Raw genomic sequence first — 13,087 nt, forward strand, 5'->3', positions numbered from 1 at the left:
GCTATTAATAAAATATACGACGATTGCATCTGCTGTACTATTTTTTTAAAGAATTTATAAATATATAAAATAAAAATCTTAAAATATTTGCAAAATATTGTGAATTTTTTATGTACAGTTATTACTGTAAGATTCTGTCTTTAGTGTCTCCTCAGTGACAAAGGCATACATTTACTTAATTTTTTTTTAGCCAGTGCCACTAAGAAAAATAATATGGTGCCATTTTTATTGTAGTATTTCCTCTTGTTAGTGCTTATGGACAACAGTGGGTCAATTAAAACCATACCTATATACAGTAGAAGAAAAACAATAACTGGATATTTCATTAATGACATAGAAAGCATATATTAGGGCACAGTAAATTGTACAGTGTTAAAGTTACACTATACAGAGAGAAGGGCCATTACAGAGACAGTGAAAAATAAATAAATAAACCCAAATTAATGGTTAATGCACCACTAAGACTGAGAGTCTCAAGAATTGGAGTGATTTGTTTTTGTGTGCAGTCCATAGCACCTCTGCATGTTCTCCGTCACTGTGTGTGGAATTGACCATCGCAGGTCCTTTTGAAAGTCTTTCCCTGTGCTCCGGACTTATCTCACACAGTCCTTTGTTTCTGCACGAGAACCCGGACCTTCAGCTCCGGGTCGCTTCCTCAGAACATCCACAAATGATGGTTGACTGCTCATCTTTTGTTAAAACTGGGACTTTGGATCACTATTTGAGACATCTTTCCAAAAGGGTCCATACTGTCGATCTGAAGACCTAACTGAAGGTCGTGTTCAGGGTCAATGGGAGAGCGCTGTTCTCCTGATTGATGGTCGGAGGTAGGTTCCTGCGGTAGTGTGTTCAGCATGGGAAGGAACTGGGATAGAGAAGTCCCATCTTTGTTGTTTTTTCCACCACCCAAATTCACCAGGGCTCCATGTTTGCTCGAGATGTAGATGTTGTAGCCGTCTGGCAGAACCCTTTCTATAAAGGAGCAATCCTCTTGCGTGTAGATGTGCTATTAGAGAAGAAATGCAAAAGCATGAAAACGTGGACACCGTGACCACATCACCCAGGTGCACCTGTCCTGCCGTGTTTCCTTGATAGCTGTTTGCAAACCACATATGGGGCAAGGTTGTTATTGCAGTTTCTTTTGATGAGGTTTTAACTATGCAAACATACCCCGACACGGCCAAAGGTCACTGCTATGACACCAGTCAAATCTGCATGCTTTGTGAGAATTTTTTTACACAAAGTTGCATTTTCATTTTTTTGTTTTTTTGCAATTTGTGCACCTAAATTTGATTTAGCTTTCCTCCTGTTGAAAAAGTTTCAGTTCGGTATACAACAGTGAAGTATTTATGTGCACATATGTGATTAAACTAATATAACCCATCATTGGTCTTGCCATTAAATAATGACTTTGGCTATAACATGGGCTGGGAGGAATGAACTCGTGACCAGAGTATAATGTCAATAAAAGCAGATGTCCGTGACGAAATCAGCTCGTCTACTCGTTCCCAGTCATAAAGGACATCAGTAGGTGACCCTACCTTTACAAGGTTATCTCTGACGAACATGTGCACTTCTATTATGATTGGTGACACTTTTTTTAGGAATAAAACTATTTACATTTATTACAATTCGATTATTAAAGTTTACATTTTAGAAAGTTAACTGTTTGAATACATCAAAAACTTTGTTGTCTTTGTCATTCAAATCTTGAAGTTGATCTTTGAGCTTAATCCACACATGGATATCAATTATCAGTTAGGTATTATTAGAAATGTAATACTATGATATACAAATGGTTGTAAACAGCATTAGTTTAGGATTATTTTACTAGTATGATACAACTCTAAGCCCTTTAGGTGTCATAAATAATGCTGATTAAACAACTATGTCCAGGTGTAATTACTTTAAACTTAAACCAGGTAAAGATCTGCTCCTAAACATAAATAAAAAAAAAAGATCTGTCTACTGTTTCACCACATGTATTTACTGCTCATCTGCTTTTCAACAATGCTAAGCAACAATTTTGTTAAAGTTTAAAAGTGAAACCTACCGATCCATACAATTTTCCATGCCTCTCCATACAGAGAAATCTGGAGCTTGCAACCCCTTTGATGGCAACAAAACCCGTATCCACCGGCCAAATCTCAAGCAAACCTTCAATGAAACACATAATATAATAAATATATGCAAAAGAGAGATGCATTGGGATTTTATACACCCTAATAAATGGTGCTAAATAGCACTAAAAGTGGTTCATTTGCAGTTTTAGTGCTAAACAGCTAAACATCACCTGTAGTGACTGTGTGTAGAACCATATTGTGCGATGTTAAACCATAAGTGGTGCTATATAGGTTTTTTTTTTTTAGTTTAGAATTAAAAATAAAATGCGCAATTGCGCGGCCTTAAGTGACTCAAAAGCACAATTTTGATTTTAATTTCCATGCATTTATGTACATTTCGGAGCCTGCACTTTACATCAAAATGCGCAAACTCAAAGACTTCATTTAAGGACACTTGCAACCTGATTATTTCCAGTTGATAGAACCAAAATGCAAAGAGCAAAAAATGGGATAAGTTGCTTAGAAATACAGCAGTGAAAAGAAGTAAATATAATGCTATAAACTGTTCTAATCTGTTATTACTTACTGTGAAGAGTTTGCACGTGTGATCCAGTTATTTTCCCATCTGTGTGTATTTGCAGATGTAAACCGCGTCTTGCCGCGTACAGATGTCGGTGTCGGACAGGTTGTCCCCAGTCATTTGCCAAATGTGGACCAGAGTCGGGCAGCGGGAAGCTCTTGACACCGATGAGACATGCCCAAACTGCGATTAAGAGTAAGTGCAGCATTATTCAGTAATGATGAACTAATCTCGTGCCTCGTGCTGATATATATTACGCCTGCGCACACTGCGATCCAGTTTGTTTCTCTCTCTCTTTCTCTCTCGACGTATAAAGCTCCTCCAATGGCCTTTAAAAGCTTCTCTTATCAGAATAATCGATAACCCTTTTCCTCTTTGGCAGTTCTAGGAAGAGGATCATAACACACCCACAGGACATCCAAAAAAAAAAGATAAAAACGAAATAAATTAGAGCAAATTATTTGGATGCTATTTTATTATGAAACATATATTATAATGCCATCTGTACTTAAAAAATGTGTTAAGATACATCGATTAAAAACAATCGCGTTTGCACATAAGCGTGCATTAAAACGCATTTCAAGCCTCGAGGTGTGAATCTTAATGCGCATTATATTTGGGTAGGCTATTGTTTTTACGAATCAAGCTTGATAAAATATTATGCCTTATAAAATAAAGTTTGTTGCACTTTAACAGTTTAAAACAGCCTAAATTATTTTATTAAACTTATTAAAGTTTTACATTTTGCGCAAAATTGACGTGCATCAAATTATAATTTAGTAATGAATTAATTTGCTTTATAATTTGTTGTGTAGTTTTTCTTAAAAAAAAAACGTTTTCCCTGCGAAACTGTCATGTAAGCGCACTAAAACACTCTGTGTTTATACTTTTTACGCAGAGTGCCCGTTTTGTGAACCCAAATGATAGTCACAGCATTTACATAGAGGTTAAAGAGTAATTTTAAGTAAATACTCCCATTCATGAAAATGTGCTGTCTGTTGCGGTGTAAATTTAAGAGTCACTCTGTAATTATAATAAAGTTACTGATTTAGTAGTTTGTTGTTTTTGCTCTTAATTATAAGCGTGTCTATAAAAGATTTTTGACAATATATCGAACATTTAGAGGAGATATGACGATCCTAATTCTAATCAGAAGATGGCGCTCGTGGTCTGACTAAAAGTAAACTGGCATTATTTTAGGAATGATTATAACTGCACAGATGTTTCATGAACGAGCTGGACTAAATCTTAAGGCTAACCTTGATGATCTAACTAGTTTGAAGATAACCTTTGATTAATCGCCAATTATGCAAATCATTAAAAAAGATAGAAAATAGTCTAATTGGTAATTTTTTAATGATTATTTTTTTATTTTTTTATTTTATTAGACAATTTATTATTATTATTATTATTATTATTATTATTAATAATACCAATAATATACACTCTAAAATGTCTTTTTTTGGGTGGTAAATATTGGACAGAACACACTGCTGGGTAAAAAATGACCCAATGCTGGGTTGTTACCCAACCACTGGGTAATACCAACTCAGCATTGGGTAATTTTGAACCCAATATTTATCAAGTATTGGAAGAAAATAACCTAGCCATTTTTTAGTGTATTATTATTGTTATTAATAATAACAACAATACTATTAATTGTACTAATACATATAAATAAAAATGATAATGATAATAATAAGAATAATTTTACTAATAAATAACAGTAAGAATAATTATTATTTATTATTATTATTATGATTATTCATTGTATTGATAATAATAATAATACTTATTATTAATTATTACATTAATATAAAAATACTCATTGGCAATGAAGGCAAAACTTTTTATAAACTGAAGCTCTGGAAGTGTCTTTGCATCTTTGATTGTGGGGTGAAGTTAGGAAAAAGAAGACCAATAAGAAATCTATAAAGCAAAATCTAAACGAAACAGTTAAACTGTATTATTGACAGCTTGACAACAATTTTGAATGAATGAATGGGTGAATGAATAAATCTTCAGTGGTGATGCATTTATTTTCTTCGTAGCAGTTTAGTTATTTTCTTGGGAATTTCCATTATCTCATCCTACATATGAGAGACGCTTTTCATTATTATCATTACTCATATAGTGTCATTTTGAAAACTTGCCTTTGTGCTGTTACAGCAGTGTAAAGAGGAAGTGATGTCATAAGTCTGTATGGTGACCTATGCGTTCATTCAGTCTCAAAAAGTCCCTGCTACTATTGAGGGAAATCTCAAGCTCATGCACCTAACCCAGTTCATTCATTGGACGGTCTTTATTTGGTCATGAATGAAAGATGATTGTGTAATTTAATGCTGACCCAACGAATCAAAGTTCTTAACCTGGATGTATTTCGTAATGCATTCTTAAGCAGATTCAAAATTGCTAAATTTGATTTATTTTTGTTGTGTGTTTAATGTTATGTGACCCTTGGAGAGAAGCATCTCTTTTGCACAAACGTTCATACACATACATTAGAGTAGTGTGAGCTACGTGAGGAGATCCCGTGGGAAGTAAACAAGGGTATTAACATGTAGTGTCTGTTTACCTTTGGGTCGATTATGCTGTATGACGCACAGCAGAGGAAAATGCATATTGACAGTACCCTGTACACAGTTTAACTTCATTTACTCCAGCTGCTTCATTTATTGAAATTAAACTGCAACTGGAGTATTGAAAGCAAACACATTGTAGTATGAGATGATGCTGCCTTGTTGGGGGTGGGAGGGGGGGTTAAAGAAAGTTCTCCAGAGTAGGAAATGTATTAGGAATGGCAGATGCTGAACTTAAGATATATATTAATATAATAATGCTGGGTTATGTGTGGGGCCAAAAAAGGGATGAACCAGACCTGTTGAGTTGTAATTTAGCCATTGCTGGGTTGTTTTAACCGAAGATGCTGGGTTGTTTTAACTTATTGTTGGGTCAAATTATAAACATTTCTGGGTTAATTTAAAGGGGCCATGGCATGAAAATCTGACTTTTTTCATGTTTAAGTGCTATGATGGGGTCCACAGTGCTTCTATCAACCTAATGTGAAAAAGATCAACCCAGTAACTTAGTTTTGGTAAACCATTCTCTACAAGCACATGAAAAAATAGGTAGTTGAAATTTGGCTCCCCTTGTGATGTCATAATAAAAATACCACCCCTTAATCTGCACTATCCAACCACAGCACTGCCATTTAGAACAGAAAAAAGCACAATTGAGTTTTAATTGCAACAAACCACCGTCATTGTGATCAGTGTTTGAATTTTATCAGCTCATTTGCATTTTAAAGGACACACCCAAAACGGCACATTTTTGCACACACCTACAAAGTGGCAATTTTAATATAATCAATTATTTAGATGGTATTTTGAGCTAAAACTTCACATATGTACTCTGGGGACACCAAAGATTTATTTGACATCATAAAAAAGTTTTGTGCCATGGCCCCTTTAACCCTAGGGCTGGGTTCGTCCCTTTTTGACCACACACTGGGTAGCCTATAAAATAAACCAATATTTTAGTGAGTTTTAGTTAAGTCATATAGCCTAGTGGTGTTAAAGGCATATTAAATATGGTTATGAATAAATATTTAAAACTTTTTACATGCCTTCATGACAAAAACAATTATTTGGCCAACCAAAACTCTCTCCAAACTACAAAGCCAGATCTCAGCCAAATAGTTTTCTTTTTCTGGTGGACCAAACCCAAACCAGGATTCAAACAAAACCAGTCATATCAGGGTTTCCCGCAGAAAATTTGTTAGTTAAGGTGGTAGGGTTGTGCAGTGGGCAGGCTGGGGGCATGGCAATCCAAAGGGCGGGGCGTACGCGTCATGATGAAATTATTTTATTTAAAACACTCAAATAAAACTCAATTTTGAAGAAACTATGACAGAAAATGAACACATACTAGATTAGTAATGAATTAAATGTTTTATCAACAGGCTAGTTATCCTCCAGACAGTGACGGGTCTTTCTCTCATTTCGGCCATGTTGCGTTTGGTGGAATTTTTTTTGGACGACCTAGTTAAGGTGGTAGGGTATCCCAGCTTAGGTGGGCCACCCGAACTGAAAAGTGCTGCGGGAAACCCTGCATATGTAGCATAGGTATTTTTGTAGCAATAGCCAACAATGGATTGCATGGGTCAAAATTATCGCCATATTAGCCAAAAATCATTAGGATATTAAGTAAAGATCATGTACCATTAAGATATTTTGTACATTTCCTACTGTAAATAAATCAAAAATGTATTTATTATTAGTAATATGTGTTGCTTAGGACTTTATTTGGACAACTTGAAAGGCGATTTTCTCAATATTTTTATTTATTTATTTTTTTGCACCCTCAGATTCCAGATTTTCAAATAGTTGTATCTCAGCCAAATATTGTTATTTCCTAACAAACCATACATCAATGGAAAGCTTTTTTTGTAGTCCAGGGTAACATTGACTTTTCTGTTGCCCTTCTGTAGAAATCTGAAAGCAATCTGCAGTACAGACTTAGAAAACAAGCAATATTGGTTTATACAACCTTTTCTGGAGTGTGTATAAAATTTTGTAAGATTAAAACAGGTTAAAGGGATAATTCACCCAAAAATAAAAATTCTGTCAGCATTTTCTCATCCTCATGTTGTTTAGACCTTTATGAATTTATTTTTTTTGATGAACACAAAAGAAGATATTTTGATAAATGATGGTAAGCACACAGCTGATTGTAACAATTGACTTCCATAGTAGGAAAAACAAATATGATGGAATTGAAAGGGTACCGTCAACTGTGTGCTTACCACCTTAATTTTTCCCAATATCTTTTTCATAATTTTTCACAATACTTCCGTTATATTTGTTTTCCTACTATGGAAGTCAATGGATATAGGTGCTTAGTGCCATATTATTTATCATAATGTGTACTTCATCATTTATCGCAATACTTCCATAATATTTAATTTCCTGGTATGGAAGTCAATGATTAATCAGCTGTGTGCTTACCATCATTTATCAAAATATTTTCTGTTGTGTTCATCAAAATACAGAATCAGAAATTCATACAGATTTAGAACAACAGATGAGTAAATGATGACAGAATTTTCATTTTTGGGTGAATTATCTCTTTAAGTGGAACATTAAATGAATCATCATTGCATTTGGCTAATTTAAGGGATTTTTAGCAATTTGTTCATGTGTTAAGTGAGCAGTGTGAGCTCATTGTCTCATATTTAGATCGTGTTGGTTGTAGTATATATGTTGATGAAACAGGCCTGATGTATTTGTTTTAGTAAGCTGCTGTCTTATAAATGCTGCAGTCATCATTCACTTTGAAGGTCTGGTAGTATGTTTTGACTATGGTGCCTCTTGTTCCTTGTTGTGCCAACACGAGCCACTGTGTTTGTGTTACTTTAATTAAAGCCATGTGAAATCCTCCTCTCTAATTCTGTAGGTCTATGTGTCCTAAACCTGTTAAGATCAGAAGGCTTTACTCTGCTTTTCATACTTCAATTGGTCTTGGCTTCAAATAATCTGTAGCTCTATATCACATTTATTAATCTTAGTTCATGTTAATTTTTAGCATTTACAAATAATATATAAAAAATAGTGAAACTGTTTACTTTAGTCAATGCACAAAGAACTAGGCATGGGCCGGTTACCAATTTTAAGGTATAGCGAGGTTCTAAACAGTCAAGGTTTCAAAACCAGTAAAATGTTCTGTGATACCGTCTCCAAGGTATGAGTTGTGTTTATACAAAATTAATTAAATCATTAAGTCATGTGATTGATTTGATGTTTACCTTTACTGTAATATACATTTAAAAATATTATATATATTTTTGAAAGCATATTATAATTTAAAGGGATAGTTCGGCCAAAAACGATATTAAACCCATGATTTACTCACCCCCAAGCTGTCTGAGTTGCATATTTCCATCGTTTTTCAGACAAACACATTTTCGGATATTTTAGAAAATGTTTTAGATCTTTCAGTTGATTAAATGTAATGTTACGGGGTCCACGACCTTCAAGTCCAAAAAAGTGCGTCCATCCTTCAAAAATTTAATCCAAACGGCTCCAGGATGATAAACAAAGGTCTTCTGAGGGTAATCCGCGTGGTGTTGTTGTAGAAATATCCATATTTACAATTTTATTAACGAAAATAAATACCTTCCGGTAGCGCCGCCATCTTATACTCCTCTGTATTCAGGAGAGAGTATTAGCGTAGTGAACGCACTTTTCTTAGTGACGTATGACAAATTCGGAGGGCGGGGGCACAGAGCAGCAGCAGAGTAGCCTTCGTAGGCTGCGTAAGCTCTCATCCTGAATGCGGACGCGACTAAGATGGCGGCGCTACCGGAAGGTATTTATTTTCGTTAATAAAGTTTTAAATATGGATATTTCTACAACAACACCGCGCGGATTACCCTCAGAAGACCTTTGTTTATCATCCTGGAGCCGTTTGGATTTAATTTGCAAAGGATGGACGCACTTTTTTTGGACTTGAAGGTCGTGGACTATGGGTGGACCCCGTAACATTACATTTAATCAACTGAAAGATCTAAAACATTTTCTAAAATATCCGAAAATGTGTTTGTCTGAAAAACGATGGACATATGCAACTCGGACAGCTTGGGGGTGAGTAAATCATGGGTTTAATATCGTTTTTGGCCGAACTATCCCTTTAAAGGCTTTGTTTTTACCTGGCATTTGAGAATAACACATTTTAGTGTTGCAATGGCAATACAACACTGTGAAACCGTGGTATTTTTGCTATAGGTTATCATACCGCCAGAATTTATACCGGCCATGCCTACAAAGAACTAACATGAACAATTGTATTGACATTAAAGCAACACTATGTAGTTTTTTTACCTTTAAATAATGTCTCTAAAAAAATTTTTGTGATAGAACAACTTTTAACTGGACAAATTGTACTGTTGCTGCAACCTGAGCAGCCTCCTAGCTGCTACAAGCAAACTCTGAAAGTGGCGGTGGAGGGTAGGAAACACAGCCCCGCCCCTCCCCCTTTCTGCAGAAGAGTGTCTGATACCAGGCACTGTTGCACTATTCAACCACATGGGGGAGCTGTAAGTCATTTTTACATGGAAATTGCATAGTGTTGCTTTAAATAAGATTAACAAAAATTTATAAATGCTGAAAAACTACATTGCCCATGGTTCATGTTAGCTAATGCATTTACTAATGTTAACAAATACTATCTTACTGTTGTACTTGTTACCATTTTTGTTTATAATTTCTAAATCCAATCTGCAATCTGGTCAATCCAACTCAATGGCAATTGATACAAGGTCCCTTAATTTGTATTATTCGTACGACCACAATTGTATGTTTTTGTAAGATTGGCTTTGCCCCTTTGACATTGGGGTTGGGGTGGGGTTTCGTTATTGTTTTTTTTTGTACGATTTACTTTGAATACATTTATATGAATTAGGCAACTCATAAAATATGTACAAATTCCTGGAGATCACAATATTGTTGCAATATGAAAAAGAATACGAGTAACAATGGGAATACCTCTACAACCATATTGTGCCCATATTAATAAAAGTTTTCATATACAGAAATTGTTTTGAAGAGCCTATCTAGTACCTTACGTCCCTGGACCACAAAACAAGTCATAAATAGCACGCATATACTGTGTATAATAATTATGTAGATATACATGCATGTGTATTTAATAGATATTTACATGTGTATATACATTTTATATTTATATATGATTTCATTCAGGGTTTAGTGCTATTACTACGGTGCATGGCTGAGTTTTTACCTGGGTGGACATCTGAATTTTTCGGACCGAAATTAAATTAAAGTTTATTTCAATTATGCATTGTTGCAAAGAAGCTTTAAATAAATTATTAAATAATATTAAATTGCATGCTATTATTGATTTATTATATATATATTTTTTTCATTTATTCTATTATATATTATATGTGTCCCTGAACCACAAAACCAGTCACAAGTCACATGAGTATATTTGTAGCAATAGCCAACAATACATCGTATGGGTCAAAATTATTGATTTTTTAATGCCAAAAATGATTAGGATTTTAAGTAAAGATCATGTTCCAGGAAGATATTTTGTAATTTCCTACCATAAATATATCAAAAGTTTATTTATTATTAGTAATATGTGTTGCTAAGGACTTCATTTGGACAACTTTAAATGCGATTTTTCAATATTTTGGTTGTTTTGCATCCTCAAATTTCAGATTTTCAAATAGTTGTATCTCGGCCAAATTATACTGTCCTATTATATTGATATTGTCCTAACAAACCATACATCAATGCAAAGCTTATTTATTCATATTATTCATTACTTTCAGATGATCTCAATAAAAAAATGGCCCTTATTTGGTCCAGGGTCACAAAATAGGGCTTTTTATTCTGTGATTCTTGAAAGGCAACATATGTACTGATGATCAATTACAGTTAACCGAAGAACAGTAAAATTTACACCTAGATCCTTTTGAATCTTTTAATTAAGATGTTTCTGTGTTTTAGTACTCAACCCCATTAGATGTGCTTGTTTGCAGTGTCTCTATGTATATTCCCAGACAATAGACTTGTGATTCAAGTTCAAGTTCCCAAGGGAAAGGTGAGAAACCGGTGGTTTCTGAGAATTTTTGGGCCTCTTTTCAATGCTAGGAGATGGGGAATAGAAAGTGACTCGCAGGTTCGTCCCCCCTTCTCGATGCTGGGCGGCCTGCTCCATGATTACAGGCTACGAGTCCGAGTCATTTCCCCTCTGCTAATGCCCGAGCGTACACCTCTAAACATGGTGGAAGTGCAGGGGGGGTGGGATGTTTTTCGCAGCTGTTTGAAGTGCCTTGTGTTTATAGGCAACATCTGGAGTACCCCAAACAGACAACTTACAGCTGGCTCTACAAAAAGGGCACAGACACCCGAATTAAATACCCCTCTCAGGCAAACAGCCTCGGGCAGTGTCTCTGTACTTCCCTTCTGCGAAAACACTGCAAAGTATCGGCCGATGACCATATTAACACATGCACAAAACAAATGCATGAATTAGAAATAGATTCTGTCCAGCATAAAACCAGAAATTATTGCCCTTACGATTTTTTGAAGTAAAAATAGTATAGTAACCATGGTTTAACAATGTTTTTTGTAGCAAAGCCATGGTTATTTTGTAGTAACCCTGGTTTAGCTAAAGATTTTTTTACTGTGGTAAAAGCATGGTTCATTTCAACTGCATCCTTGTGTGCTTTTTTTGTAAATGATCTGCTGTGTGTTTGATAGCAGGTGTGTGTTTGTGTAACAGTGATTTTCAGTGGAGGTTGAAGCAGATGCATTCAGGTGGTTGCTTGTGGGTCAAACCAGGTGTGGAAATTTGAATTTTATGCATCTTATTTGCTTCACCAAGGCCCTCCCCCAGCGATTTGTTGCCATGCACTGCGGCCAATTTGTATTTGTTGTAAATGCTTTTGACAATGCACTTTGGTGGATACATTTTATCATGGTGTGTGTCCAAATTTAAAAATCGATGGCACTGAGTTTGTAAGACGGTGCCTAGAAGAATCCTATCCTTTCCTTTTTTTTTAAAGATTTATTTATAAATATTCATACTTTCCTTTTTTTAAAGATTTATTTATAAATATTCATACTTTCCTTTTTTTAAAGATTTATTAATAAATATTCATACTTTCCTTTTTTTTAAAGATGTATTTATAAATATTTCTTTTTTTTAAGATTTATTAATAAATATTCATACTTTCCTTTTTTTAAAGATTTATTTATAAATATTCATACTTTCCTTTTTTTAAAGATTTATTTATAAATATTCATCCTTTCCTTTTTTTAAAGATTTTTTATAAATATTCATACTTTCCTTTTTTTAAAGATTTATTTATAAATATTCATACTTTCCTTTTTTTAAAGATTTATTTATAAATATTCATACTTTCCTTTTTTTAAAGATTTATTTATAGATATTCATACTTTCCTTTTTTTAATAAATATTTCTTTTTTTTAAAGATTTATTTATAAATATTCATACTTTCCTTTTTTAAAGATGTATTTATAAATATTTCCTTTTTTTAAAGATTTATTTATAAATATTCATACTTTCCTTTTTTAAATGTATTTATAAATATTTCCCTTTTTTTAAAGATTTATTTATAAATATTCATACTTTCCTTTTTTAAAGATTTATTTATAAATATTTCCTTTTTTTTAAGATTTATTTATAAATATTTATACTTTCCTTTTTTAAAAGATTTATTTATAAATATTTCCTTTTTTAAAGATTTATTTATAAATATTCATACTTTCCTTTTTTAAAGATTTATTTATAAATATTTCCTTTTTTTAAAGATTTATTTATAAATATTCATACTTTCCTTTTTTAAAGATTTACTTATAAATATTTCCTTTTTTTAAAGATTTATTTATAA

At 33.6% G+C, this 13,087-nt stretch overlaps 1 protein-coding gene across 1 annotated transcript; it reads right to left on the minus strand.

The window, feature by feature from the left end:
* Positions 1–263: 263 nt before the first annotated feature.
* On the minus strand, positions 264–2,942 carry fgf19 (fibroblast growth factor 19). The gene is made up of 3 exons (XM_065261576.2): positions 2,650–2,942; positions 2,054–2,157; positions 264–1,006 (listed from the first exon to the last, which is right to left on the minus strand). Exons 1-3 carry the CDS (start codon positions 2,849–2,851, stop codon positions 686–688), a joined length of 627 nt encoding a protein of 208 aa, XP_065117648.1. The 5' UTR covers positions 2,852–2,942; the 3' UTR covers positions 264–685.
* Positions 2,943–13,087: the final 10,145 nt, after the last annotated feature.

The sequence above is a fragment of the Paramisgurnus dabryanus genome, chromosome 2 (genome assembly GCF_030506205.2).
Source record: "Paramisgurnus dabryanus chromosome 2, PD_genome_1.1, whole genome shotgun sequence".
NCBI lineage: Eukaryota > Metazoa > Chordata > Actinopteri > Cypriniformes > Cobitidae > Paramisgurnus > Paramisgurnus dabryanus.